This window comes from Clarias gariepinus, chromosome 17 (genome assembly GCF_024256425.1).
Source record: "Clarias gariepinus isolate MV-2021 ecotype Netherlands chromosome 17, CGAR_prim_01v2, whole genome shotgun sequence".
NCBI lineage: Eukaryota > Metazoa > Chordata > Actinopteri > Siluriformes > Clariidae > Clarias > Clarias gariepinus.
In genome coordinates this window covers 21,059,295-21,072,946 of record NC_071116.1, presented here as the reverse complement: position 1 = coordinate 21,072,946, position 13,652 = coordinate 21,059,295, and the positions used below count along the sequence as shown (strand labels likewise).

General features: G+C 39.4%; 1 protein-coding gene across 11 annotated transcripts in view; it reads right to left on the bottom strand.

Annotated features, from left to right (window-relative positions):
- The window catches only part of ppip5k2 (diphosphoinositol pentakisphosphate kinase 2), a 46,853-nt gene extending 37,178 nt beyond the window's left edge, over positions 1-9,675 (bottom strand). For 5 of the 11 annotated variants that reach the window (XM_053515682.1, XM_053515676.1, XM_053515680.1 and 2 more), the window contains exons 1-5: positions 9,322-9,675; positions 6,880-6,912; positions 4,917-5,274; positions 3,033-3,228; positions 2,495-2,585 (exon numbers count right to left, since the gene is read on the bottom strand). In XM_053515682.1, the coding sequence (XP_053371657.1) occupies positions 2,495-2,585; positions 3,033-3,228; positions 4,917-5,078 (449 nt within the window). In that variant the 5' untranslated portion in view covers positions 5,079-5,274; positions 6,880-6,912; positions 9,322-9,675. Of the gene's footprint in view, positions 1-2,494; positions 2,586-3,032; positions 3,229-4,916; positions 5,275-6,879; positions 6,932-7,004; positions 7,063-9,321 lie in introns of those variants that run through there. The other 6 variants (XM_053515687.1, XM_053515681.1, XM_053515686.1 and 3 more) reach the window with 4 other exon arrangements.
- Between the last annotated feature and the right edge of the window lie 3,977 nt (positions 9,676-13,652).

Below are 13,652 nucleotides of genomic sequence, written 5' to 3'. Positions count from 1 at the left end.
ATGTATTCAGTTTGCCCCATTGTCCGTCTTTTGTCATTAGCCAAATACATTTCCTGTTTATAGTACATTATAAACTACATTATAATATAGTATATTATTAAATTTGGCACATGGCTGTTCATAACATCACTTTCACTCAACATTTAGATTTTAGCGCATAACAATGTGCTCTCAGTTTCGGTATTTTACACGCCCTCATCACAGACTGCTGCAGGTATGTTTGCTCTAACAAGCCCTTTTTTCTAGTTTATTTTATAGTGCCATTCCACATTATTGCTTTTTATTAGCACCGCGATTTCGGAAGATATGTGACATGATTCTGCATAATTTGCTTAAAAAAAAAGTTATTTAAAAGTTTAATTTAACCAGTTCTAATCAGCACAATCCAGTGTTTCCTGATACTGATTTATTGATGGCAGTGCGTCACAGTATTAACACTGATTGCCACAAATTAACTTTCAAATTTATTATTATTTAAAATGAGTAAAAGTTTATTTAGTTTATATTGAAAGGAAATGCGGAGACCCAAGTTATTAGCAAGATCGTACGGAGCTTGATTTTGGAAAACAAACATCAATTTCAAAAATTATAAAATCTAACAAATAACAGGTTACTGTCAATTACCCTATTAATAATTAATTCTAAAATAGCCTATTATGTATACAAATACGTTAATAATCTTTTGTTAGCTATGTACAGTGGTGTTCAAAATAATAGCAGTGTGTTAAAAAAAGGGAGTAAAACTCCATATCCATATAATAACTTTTAATTTAAATCACATAAATGCATTAGACCCCCTGCACCATCTATTCTAAATCACAACATGAAGAAAAATGTGCTAAATGTATTATTAGTTTAATGTAAGTGAAGAAAAACAAATATTAGCCTGTTTAAAAAGCAGTGTGGAGTTCAATTAGAGAGGTAAATTATTCTGTAAAAAACAGGTGTCAAACAAGTTCCCCTTATTGAAGGATAAATGCAGAAAGGTTGTCCTGTGCATTTCTCTCTAAAAATCAGAGTAAAACAGGTTGTCCAGATATTCTTCAAAAGAACAGCGTACTTTGATTTAAAAGTTTTTAGATTAGATTTTGATTAGAGATGGGAAAACATACAAAGAAATGCAGAAAATGATAGGCTGCTCTGCTAAAATGATACCAAATCAATTCCAAAACCAGAAAGCCGTGGAAGAAAAAGGGAAACTACCATTTGAATGGTTTGAAGAACAACAAAATTGACACAAAGAACATCTAAGGTTACCTGTTAGTACTGTTACTATTAGAAGACGGCTATGTGAAGTCAAGCTATCAGCAAGAAGCCCCTGCAAAGTCCTATTGTTAAAAAAAAAAGACGTGCTGAAGAGGTTACAGTTCGCCAAAGAACACATTGACTGGCCTAAAGAGAAATGGTGCAATATTTTGTGAACTGATGAAAGCAAGATTGTTCTTTTTGGGTCTAGAAGCCGCAGACAGTTTGTCAGGCGAACCCCAAACACTGAATTCAAGCCACAGTACACTGTGAAGACAGTAAAGCATGGAGGCACAAGCATCATGAAATGGGAATGCTTCTCGTACTACAGTATGGTGTTGGGCCTATTTATCACATTTCAGGGATCATGGAACAATTTGAGTACATCAGAATACTTAAAGAGGTCATGTTGCCTTGTGCCGAAAAGGAAATGCCCTTAAAATGGGTGTTTCAACAAGACAACGACCTCAAACACAACCAGAAATAAGCAGCATCTTGGTTCCAAACCAACAAGATTGACGTTATGGAGTGGCCAGCCCAATCCCCAGACCTTAATCCAGCAGAAAACTTGTGGGCTGACATTAAAAATGCCGTTTCTGAGGTAAAACCCAAAAAATACAGAGGCAGTTGTGCCATGTAGTACAATTGTCACAGATGTGAAGCATTTCTCAGAAACAATGGTTATACAACTAAATATTAGTTCAGAGATGCACAAGGAAGATTAAACCTCAAGCATTTTTGTTTAAACAGTAAATTCATCACTTGACACTGCAATTTTTTTAACAGACTAATATTTGTTTTCTCTTCACTTACATTAAACTAATAATACATTTAGCACATTTTTCTTTATGTTGTGATTCAGAATAGAACGTGCAGGGTGTCCAATAAATTTGTGATTTAAATTGAAAGTTATTATATGGATATGGAGATTTACTTACTTTTTTCAACACACTGCTATTATTTTGAACACCACTGTATATGCCAGTTTAAATAAAATCTACACCATGTGGAATTTTTAAATAATATACAGTATTCTCCACAATATGAAGATGGCTTCTGGTAAACCACGTGGAAGCAGCAGTCTTCCAGCAGTCCCTTGCCTCGGCTAATCAGATTAAAAATAAACGTGTCACACATGACCAAAACAGCAGATGTTCTTAGTGTTAAACAAACCGAACGCATCCTCAGGGGGAGCCGGGTTCAAGCTGTCGTACAGTTTTTAGCAAATCCTCCGCACAATGAGGCTCACCTGTCCTGAATGCAGTACTGCAGATCCAGATCATTGATCACAAATGGATTCCTGAGCTTTTCATAAGCTACAGCTTTGTCCAGTGGAAATCCTTAAAGAAACAAAGTGAAAAGGCAGAGACTTATAACTTTATTTAATTGCCACTGCATTTTGACAGTACATTTTGATAGTATAGATTTAAATTACAGTAACTAGTTACCACAGGAAAAGTTTACTCAAAACTTTTTTACTTATGATCAAAGGGAAGGTAATGAAGAGTGTAAAATCAATAGCTCCAGTAAATGGTTACTTTTAGAGACCGGAGACTAATATTTACATTTCATTCACATTGAATAACCCATAAGACAAATAGGACGGAACGTTTGTGATGGTTTCTCATTCCTCAGAAACACCCGTAAAAGCTTATTTGTACAAACCTTCCCAGAAACTTTATGGCAGCGCACCAAGAATATAAATCAGTCCGTGCATGCATGCCTGTGTGTATGTACTGTATGTGTGCGTTTGTTTGTGTGCACAACACAAACAGCACCTCGCTCACCTTTGGAGTGGAATGAAATAAGACAGTCGCAAAGTGGCCAGTTCTCCACAGGCTCGTTTAGGATGACCTCCTCCTCGAACGTGACCACCGTGATGTATTTAAACAGACAGAGACGCTCCAGGATCTCCTTCATCGGCTTGGACTTGGATTTCTTGGCCATGGCACAGATTCCTACCACTATCTGTCTCTCTGGAGGCTGCGAAATAGAATGAACACCCCATTTTAGTGCTCAATTTAGTCCAGCAATTTAACCTCAGCAGCTGGTGAAACGCTTAAGAGGGCAGACATGGTTGTCACTCTACGACAGGCTACGTAATGTAAAAAAAATTAAAAATTTTAAATGTTGTGTTTTATTGTGCAAAATTTGGATAAATACATTAACAAAAGCATGCCACAAGATTTATACGGTCACTGAACCTGAAAAAACCGCCAGGATAAATGTCCTAGCTTTTATTTTATTTTGAATTATTTATTTAAAATAAAAGCCCTTTAATTTAAAAAAAAAATGTCTTTAAACTAAATTCAATCCACTGCAACTATAATGTATCTGATTGCCATATAAAAGGAACAACCATTAATTTATGACTGGCCAAAATAAAAATATATAAATAAATAAATAAAAATAGGCACACACTTAAAGTTAAAATCGATTTTTCTTTTTACTTTATGGTGGGTTGATTCATGTGTGGAAAATTATTCCTCATGTTTTCGTAAGCACTCTTTCACAATGCGAGTCTGATGAATCTTGGCATTGTCATCAGGGAAGAAACAAAACAACAACAAAAAAAACAGTACATTTAGGTCATCAGCTGACTTCATTTTTATTTCCACATAACATTGCGATCTGACCAAGTCATCACTGCCGTTAAAAGGTTGCACCCACTAAGATTTTTTTGTTCAGCTGACTTTAGTTTACATTACAGCACAAATTACACAGGAAAATTAATGTGTTAAATAATAATTCCTGTCACAGTTTAAGTCCTAGTCATTTAGTACATTTAGGTCATCAGCAGACTTTTATTGCCACACAACATTGCTGAGTCTAGACCTGACCATCTAAAGCAACCACAGATTATAACACTGCCTCCAGAGGCTTGTACGGTGAGCGCAGTTAGACATATAACACAAACTCAAAGCTATTCTCTGAAGAAGAAAAAGATTATCCTTTTTTTATCAGGTGAGTTGATTTGGTAGGCTAGCAGGCTATTTGCAAACATTTGCAAATCAAATGTTCTAGTTTGGGATTGTACACTTCAACAAAACACACTTGCTCAGTTTTACAGTCGTTACCCAAAAGGCATATACTATATATTAGCCAATAATGACTAAGCACTTTTGAGTAACTTATAACTACAAGTCAATCAGAGTGCAGGAGGTGAAATGTGTCACGGAAACAACTAGAGATGGGAAAACAAAAAAACATTTAGTGATGTATCATGATTCTTTCATGTGGCTATTCATGTACTTTTGAATGAATTTTATTTATTTTTATTCATATAAGTTGCTGTTTCTCTATAATCCTGTAGGTGACATGCTCTAAACTAATCGATTAGCTAAATTTGTTTCGGATTGTAACAAAATATGTAGAAAAAAAAACTACACAATATGGAATCGGGATATTTATAAAATTGTGACGCTTACAAAATCACAATGAAAACCTTATCGGCAGCTTGATATTGTGATATTGATTAGGGGTCCCTGATGACGAAGTCAGAATGATCTACTAACACAAGATTCAGTGATTTTTAGGTTTGTGTACCACACCACCATGTATGCTTACCATCTGTTATTAACCTTACTTTAGCCATCACAGGCCTGGGAAACACACCAGAGCTACAGTACTGTGTACTTATGAAGACAGGCAGAATTAATAATCCAACATACCGAGTCATACTCTTCCTCGTCCACATCTTCGTCTTCCTCTTCAACATGCTCATAGAGGCAGTCGTAGCCCAGCACTCGGCCCGGGTCCAGCAGCTCCTCTCCTTCTCCTTCATCAGCACCAACGAAGAAGCGAGGGTGATCAGCATCCGAGGTCTCCGACATATCTCCGACCCGCTGCGCCTTGTGCCTGCTGTGCTGCGGTGCCAAGCCAAACTCCCGTGCTGTGCCCTGCCCTTCGGCTCAACAGGGCAGGAGGAGAATGGAGCAGCTCCCAGCGCCGGGTCATAAGCCAGCACAGTTAAAAGAGCCGAGCAGCCAGGCCTCTGCCTCTTTCCTGTTCTTTACAGCGAGCCATGGGCTTGTTCATGTTAATATAAAAAAGAAAGAAAAGAAACACGCAGACACACTTAAAGAGCTAAATAAAAATATCCCCTTTTGCACGATTAAAAAGATAAAACAAATGGATATCGCTTATATCAACAGAGACAGTTCTCAGAACCTCTCTCAGTAAAATTAAAGTCCTTCAGAGAACGCTTTTTTCCCCCCCTTTTTTTCTATCGGGTGTGGCAGATTAATCACACAGCTTGTACGATCAGGAATTCCACAGAGGGTGAAACATATTTTAATACATCCTGTATGAAAGTTACTCTCATAAGCATACATGTAATAAATCATGACGCCTATGCTCAGTTTTACAGTCGTTACCCAGAATGCATATAATATATACTAGCCAATAATGACTAAGCATTTATGGGTAACTTATAACTACAAGTCAGAATGCAGGAGGCGAAACGTGTCACAGAAACAAGATTTTCTTTATCGAAAATAATAGAAAAAGTAAAGAAATTTCTCTGTAGGTTATCATTACTTTAGGAATATTTCATCGTTCATTAAGTTTAGCCAGGTAACCACAGCTACACCCCCAGCCACACCCACATCCATAACCACATCTACACCCATAATCATTTCTACATCCACAGCCACTTCCACACCCACAATTCATTTCACACCCACAATCGACCACGCCCACAACCAAAATCGCCTCCACACTTAGCCACACCCAACTCCTCCACCATAACCACACCCACAACCACTTTAACACTTAGCAACACCCAAAACCACATCAACACCTCACTCAGCCACACCCACTTCCACAACCACATCCCTACTAACAAACAATAACATCCACACCCAGCCACATTCACACCCAGCCACACCCCCCCCAGCCAGACCCACACCTGCACAGATCCTTCCACACCCACACTCATCTACACCCCCAAAAAAGGACAAATTCAAAATATCAGACTGCTGGACTACAGAGTTCTAACTGAACTATCCCGCACTAAAGAAAAGATTCAGTTCATGTTCCCCAACTGCTGACAGCACTCTCTGACATTTACTTGGAACGTCCTCAGACCTCATTCCTCTGCCTCAGATTCACACATGAATACCTAATCTTCAACAAAGACTCAGTGGACAAAGAAAAAAACAGCAAAAATGTCAGAATAAACCAAAAACTTAAAGTATCAACCCTTTCAGAGCAAAGTGATCACATAAAAATATGGACTTAATACAAGTATCTAATCGAAAAAGACTGGAATTCATTAAACTGTGATAATTCGTGCTATTGATACCTGTTAGCTTAGATACGTCTAAAACCTAAATTATAAACTTAATAGTTTAACAGTTTAAATCGCAATCATGTGTGGGTAAATAAATTGTTGAAATAATAAAAATAATGTTTTTTTTTTTTTTTAAGATTAAATAATGCAGCCAAGATTGTGGTTCATTTTTTAATTAGCGAGTAGGTCAGAGTAAAAGTCGAAAGGCATTCGGAAACTGGAAAAGTGCCAAGCTAAGTCGGGGTGGGGACAATAATTGATATTACAAAATTATTTTGGAAGAAAACATTACAAAGCATGACACTACTAGAAAATAATTAACTATGTCAAGGTTGACTTACCTATTACAGCATGTTCTGGTGTGTTTAATCCTTCTATTAACACAGAAAATCGCTAATAAGAATAATAATTTTTAATAATAATAATAATAATAATAATAGTGATAATAATATCTATTTACAGTTACATTTAATGTTGTTGAATAAAATTTCTGATGCAAATCAGTCTACTGCTTTCCCTCATGCAAAGGCAGCTATAAACAGCTTTCACCTCACCATCATCTGTGCAAGTTGTTCCTATAGAAACAAGCCCATATTAGACTGAGCATGTTACTATAAACCTGGACTTTGAATTACAGTCAACACTACTGTGAAAGCTGCTCTTGTGGAAAATGATTAATACCTGCCGATCAACCGGTAACCGACCGTTCAACAGAGCTCTGTTATAAATTACAATACAACATGCTTTTAAAGAATAATGCACAAATCATTAGTATTTTAATGACAATTAGTATTATGACAATGATGTACAGTACACGATATGATGGCAATGTCACCACGGGTGACATGTTGGTTTAGCTCCAGAGTTCGATTTTGAGCCCGGGGTGCCATGTCTGCATGGTTTCCCCTCAACACCCAAAACCATGACAGTAAGTGCTGTAAACTTGGGGTTTTCTCAACTTATGAGCAGAGTTCCTAGGATTCCGGAATGTCTAGAGTTCCGGAATTTACAGTCATCCGACTCAGACAAAAGGTGAAGAAATTATTTTTTTCATTCATTTTTTCATTCATTCATTCATTCATTCATCTTCTATAATGCTTACCCCAGGCGACTTTGGGCACGAGGCGGGGTACACCCTGGACAGGGTGCAAATCCATCGCAGGGCCCACAAACACACAAAACAGGCAATTTGGGAACGCTGAATTAGGGCTGTGGACTGCGGGAGGAACCCAGACTACCCAGAGGAAATTCACCATGCATGGGGAGAACATGTAAATTCCTCCCACACAGACCGGAGATGAGAATACCTAATAACACTCGACCCTGAAGGCACGAAGCCACGGTGCTAACTACTATGACATTTGTATCATACTTTATAATAAAATCCTATTTAAATTAAATTCAGTTGAAACTGCTAAAGATGAATAAACAAATTTGTTAATTTTTATTTTTTAATGATGTAGCTCCACAACCGGAATCAGTTCAACTTGATTTTTATTTGTGTAGCATTTTTAACACTGGATATTGTTGCAAACTAGTTTTACAGTGGTCTGGAGACAATTGTCCTTCCATAAAACCATCTATACATCCTCCCATTCAGTGATGGTTGGCCATAACAACCTATAACTTTCACACCAGTAATCAATGTTGCTAAAGAATTTAAATTTCTGAAGACTATGCCAATCAACCTACAACAACCCCCCCGTTCCTCCTCTGTGATCAGGAGGAAGAACAGCAAGCATAAGAAGAACATGCTGCTATTCAAAACACCAACCCTGAAGGTATGAGGTATATACAGTATTACTAATGAGCAAGTTGAAGGAGACGGTGAAAACGAAGAACTCAATGAGGAAGAACGTTTGAGGGGAACCAGACTTAAACAGAATTGTGCATTTGTGCATTATTCTTCTTTAATAGCAAATTAGAAATCATCCCTCTTTTAGAAATTTACAATATACTGTATGTTCAGAGTTTAGAATCTCTGGAGATCACCAAGACCTTTAGTATGAGTATGTCTCCTCCCATCCGATCCGCAAAACAACTTGTCACTGGTTTTACGCCGGGCCTTTTGCATGGCAGGCGAGAAACCGATCACTGAGCCTCCAATGTCCCAGAACTTGTGTATCGTACTGAAATATGATTTTCCACTCAAGCTGTAGAGACTGAAGTCTACGCAACACACCAACCTGAGTAAAGCTGAATACTTAAACCTCCAGCTGGACTTATGCTAGTCAAAACATGGACGATTATCAAAACACAGGCAACGGGCGGGGATTCTCGGTGACCATCTGTCACTGGCTTGAAACACAGAGATGGTCTGGACATGTCGCACAAAAGCATGACTGAAACATGCCTGAAATAGCAAACATACCTACTCTCCACTTGTTTTTTTTTAAGGGTTGTGTACTTGATCAGCGAGTTTGAATTCCATTTGTTTAGTGTCGTCAGCACACCAGAGCAACCTTAAGAGATTTCCTTTTTATTAACACTCCAAACTCTCCATCACTTTCACTCTGATACCAAATGATGAGACTGTGCATCATTGCCATGAGTTAATTACATTTTATTTTCAAGCAGCAAGCACAAATATGTGCAAATATCCCATGCATATTAAATCTTATACTCTGTTACATTATATTCTGCATGCACAAATGGAAAGAGTGTTTAGGGAGAACAAACTCAGCACTGTACTGACTTCCTCCCTTCCTGCAGCATGTTTAACCTAACAGTGTTTTCCCTTTCCAAGCACTAAACAATAACCCACAGCTAGCTCTTTCACTTACCTCGTATCACTGTATCATCAGAAGGGCTGTTTTTATTTCATACTCGTTTGGTTTGGAGATCCTGTTTCTCGCCTCGGTCCGGTTCGTAACGTGTAGCTAGCTTTATAACCGCTGAAACTGGCTAGCTCGAGAAGCGGAGTGGAAATGTAAAGCTAGCTTTCTTCAGTTAGCCAGCTGGAACCTGAGCTGAGCTTTAGCCTCGCTAACGGAAATACTGAAACGTTTATAAAAATACGAAAATAAAAAACGGAACGAGAACGTGAATGCAGCTCTAAGTTTTATTTTATTTGAAGTGGTTGTTATTTCCCCCCTCCCTCTTGTCTCAGAGCAAAAGCAGCAGCAGCTAACAGCTAAAAGCTCGCGCACGCGACTTTTCAAAGAGCCGCATCAAAAAGCGACATGGCAAGTGCCACGGAGTGACGTCACGACCCGGAGCTGTGACGTCAGCAACGAACCATGTTGCTGGTTTGGTTATGTTGTGGTTTTATGTCAGTTAAAACAGTTACATTTTTTTAAATATATAAAACTGTATAATGTAACACACACATACACTACTCACAATAAGTTAGGGATGTTGTGAGAGACTTAGTGGAGGTCATACATACAGTGTTTGTTTCACTTCTTTTTGGGATAGGGAGGCAGATGTATTGGGGCGATAGACACACCTCATTTTGTGTTTTCCATGTTATAATCTCATTGTGTACAGGTGTGCCTTATATTGGGACCCATCCCAAAAGACAACCTTTTTCAATGTGGCATCAATTTCGACATTCTGTGGGTATAAAAAGCTGGTATTGTCAGTAAGTCATTCCAAGTTCATCATTCAAACAGCCATGAACACACGATGTCACCTAACGGACGAGCAGCGCCACCTGGCCATGGCGCGCCTTTGGGTCGGTGGCAGGCAGACAGATGTTGCTCGTGAACTTGGTGTGTCTCAAAGTGTCATCAGCAGCTTTGCATCAAAACAAAACTACTGGCAGAGTTCATGACAGACCCAGGAATGGAGCCCCACAAGTGACAGACCGCAATAATGACCAGTACCTAAGGACCCATGCACTCAGACATCGTTATGCAACTGCCACACAGCTGCAGGCCCGTTTACGAGATGCAAGTGGTACTAGGGTTTCCAGAAAAACCATTCGCAACAGACTCCACCTCTTTGGCTTGAATGCCAGATGACCGTTGCAGGTGACTCCACTGACACCAAGACACCGCTGTGAACGTTTGCAGTGGGCACAAGACCATGTGACCTGGACAATGCAGCAGTAGTCTACCGTCCTGTTTGACAAATGATTGTCATACGCGATACGCTGATGTCAACATGATCTCCAGGGTTTGCTTTGGTGGAGGGGGTGCAACAGTCTGGGCAGGCATCACCCGTCAGCGCAAAACAGATTTGGTTAATGTCCATGGCTCAGTCACTGCACGTTCTTACCTCAGAGACAACATAGAACCCATCATCATCCCCCAATTCCGCCAGTACACCCCCAACTTTCTGTTCATGGATGAAAATGCTCCACCACATCGTAGCAGAATTGTCACAGCTCGACTTCAGGAAGTTGGAGTGCCTCATATGGTGTGGCCATCAATGTCCCCTGACCTGAACAACATAGAGCACGTCTGAGACCAGTTGAAGCACGAGACTGGATGATCGTACCCCACCCCCACGTGACCTGGCAGAACTGCGTGTAGCACATGTGGAAGAGTGGAATGCATTGCCTCAAAACAACATCATGAGGCTAGTGAGGAGCATAAGACGTCGCCAGCTTTTCTATTCCAACATGACGGTGCATTGCCAGTGCACAAGATTCAACTTTATTAATCCCAGAGGGAAAATACTTATTCTTGGTTACAGTTGCTCACAGTTGTTATCGAGTAGAAATAAAAGAAGAAAAAAAAAATTAAAAAATTAAATAAAAAGAGTCTTAAAACAGTAAGTATGTGGAAGACCTTGACAGGCCACACTGACCTTAACCCCATCAAGCACCTTTGGAATGAACTGGAACGGAGATTGCGAGCCAGGCCTTCTTGTCCAACATCAGTGCATGACATCATAAATGCTCTATGGGGTGAATGGACACGAATTCCTACAGAAACACTTGATACTCTTGTGGAGAGCCTTAAAAGAGGAGTGGAAGATGCCAAAAATATGGATCAACTCCATATTGAGGTATATATATTTGGATACAATGTCATTGCAGGTTTGGTCAAATACTTTGCTCCATATACAGCAGTCTAGAATTTCTTCTTATGGTTTAACATTATAATTTAGCCCCAATGGCCTAATGGATAAGGCACTGGCCTCCTTAACCAGGGATTGTGGGTTTAAGTCCCATCTGGGGTGTTTGTGGTTAGCAGAGTGGCGCAGCGGAAGTGTGCTGGGCCCATAACCCAGAGGTCGATGGATAGAAACCATCCTCTTGTAGGAACAGCATTTGGCCTATAGTTGGTTAAGGCTGACCAGGAGGTCGGGGGTTCAAGCCCCAGCATCGCCAAGCTGCCGCTGTTGAGCAAGGTTCTTAACCATATCTCCATCAGGGGTACTGTATCTGGGCTGACCCCACACTCTAGAATATGCGAACAAAAATAATAATAATTTCACTCTGCTGTACAAATAATTGAATCTTAACTTTCCTTTACTGGAATTAAACATGGTCAAAATATGTTGCAGTCTGACACTGGCCTGTACACAAAGCAACCTCCATGAAGACATAGGTGGCCAAATTTGGAGTGAAAAAACTCCACAGAGTCACTTAAAGACTTTCCAATTGAACACTTTCGGGATGAACTTGAATGGCGACTGTGCTCCAGTCCTCCTAACTTGACATCGCTACCCAACCTCACTAATGCTCTTGTCATGGAACGAACACAAATGTGCACAATAATTCTAAAATATCAGTGGCTACAAACACTTATCCATGTAGCGTATTGTGATTTTCACTAGATTTTATGAGCATCCCTTAGGGATTCGTGCTGAGTAATCTACAAGCACATTGGTAAGTTCAGGCACTGATAGAAAGTGATGAAGCCTGATGAGCATTTTTTGTTTTCATCAAGGCTGAGGTCAGGGTTCTGTAAATGCCACTCAGATTCCTCCGCTCAAACCTTTCACCTCTATGTGCACAGGGTATTCTTATACCGGAAACTCTCATCTTCTGTACCTCTTTATCCTGTATTCAGGGTCACGGGGACCTGGAGCCTATCCCAGGAAGCTGAACCCTGGAGGTGCAAGGCGACAGTGCTAACCACTACACCACCGTGAAGCATACTGGAAACTGTTTGGATCTTGGTCTGTTTGAAACAAACAAATATTAATTCTGTGCAATTTTGGGTAACAGTTTGGAAAAGTCAATTATTATCAGTATGATGGTCTGATGTTCATATACTTTTGGTTATATAGTGTTTAAAGTATAATAAAAATATTGTTAGCTATTGTAAAGCTTGAGTAATTTTCTTATTTTTTTCCAATTTGAAATTAGCATTTTGCACAAAGAAAACAACTGAACAATTACAACCTTCATGACAATTACAGTATGACAAATCACAAAATTGGAGAATGATGTCCTTTGTTCTGGTGGCGTAGTGGTTAGCACAGTGGCCTTCCATCTCCAGGGTCGAGGGTTCGATTTCTGCCTCAGGTTTGTGTGCCTATAGCTATAGAGGATAAAAACTAAATATTAAATATAAGAAAAACCTAGCTGTACAAATATAGAAACTTTATTTTTGCTGTTCAAATATAGAAAATATATATTAGTTGTAAAATCCCAGAGTCAAATTCCAGACCTCAACCCCACTAAGAAGCTGTGGCGGAATCTTAATAGTGCTGTGTATAAACTGATGCCCTCAGGCATCAATAAATTAAAGTGACGATCAAAAGAAGGATGGTTTGATATTTCTCCAGAACATTGTGAAAACTATATATTGAAATCCGCTGTACTTTCTTTTTGTTGTTGTTGTTGTCAACACAGTTGTTCTTTTGGCCATGATAAATAAAAATGCGTACAGTTGGAGAGGTGTTTCTCCGTCCCATGACTGTAGCTGACTGTCTGTGCCTTGATGCCAGTGTTTTGTGCTTAGCGGGATTATTCACTCCTATGTGTGTTAACAAACCTCATGTATTTATGACCGGTGAGAGCTGGTCTGTTATTGGCGTTGGTGGCAAGCATCGGTGTATTAAATAATGCGGGCAGCTACAGAAGGCCAGTGGAGGGAGCAGAGCAATGAAGAGATGTGGGAGAACTTAAGGAGATTGAAAACAGGTCATCCAGCTGTATTCTGGATCATTTGTTGGAGTTGGATGGCACACAGGGGGAAGATCTGCCAGGAGA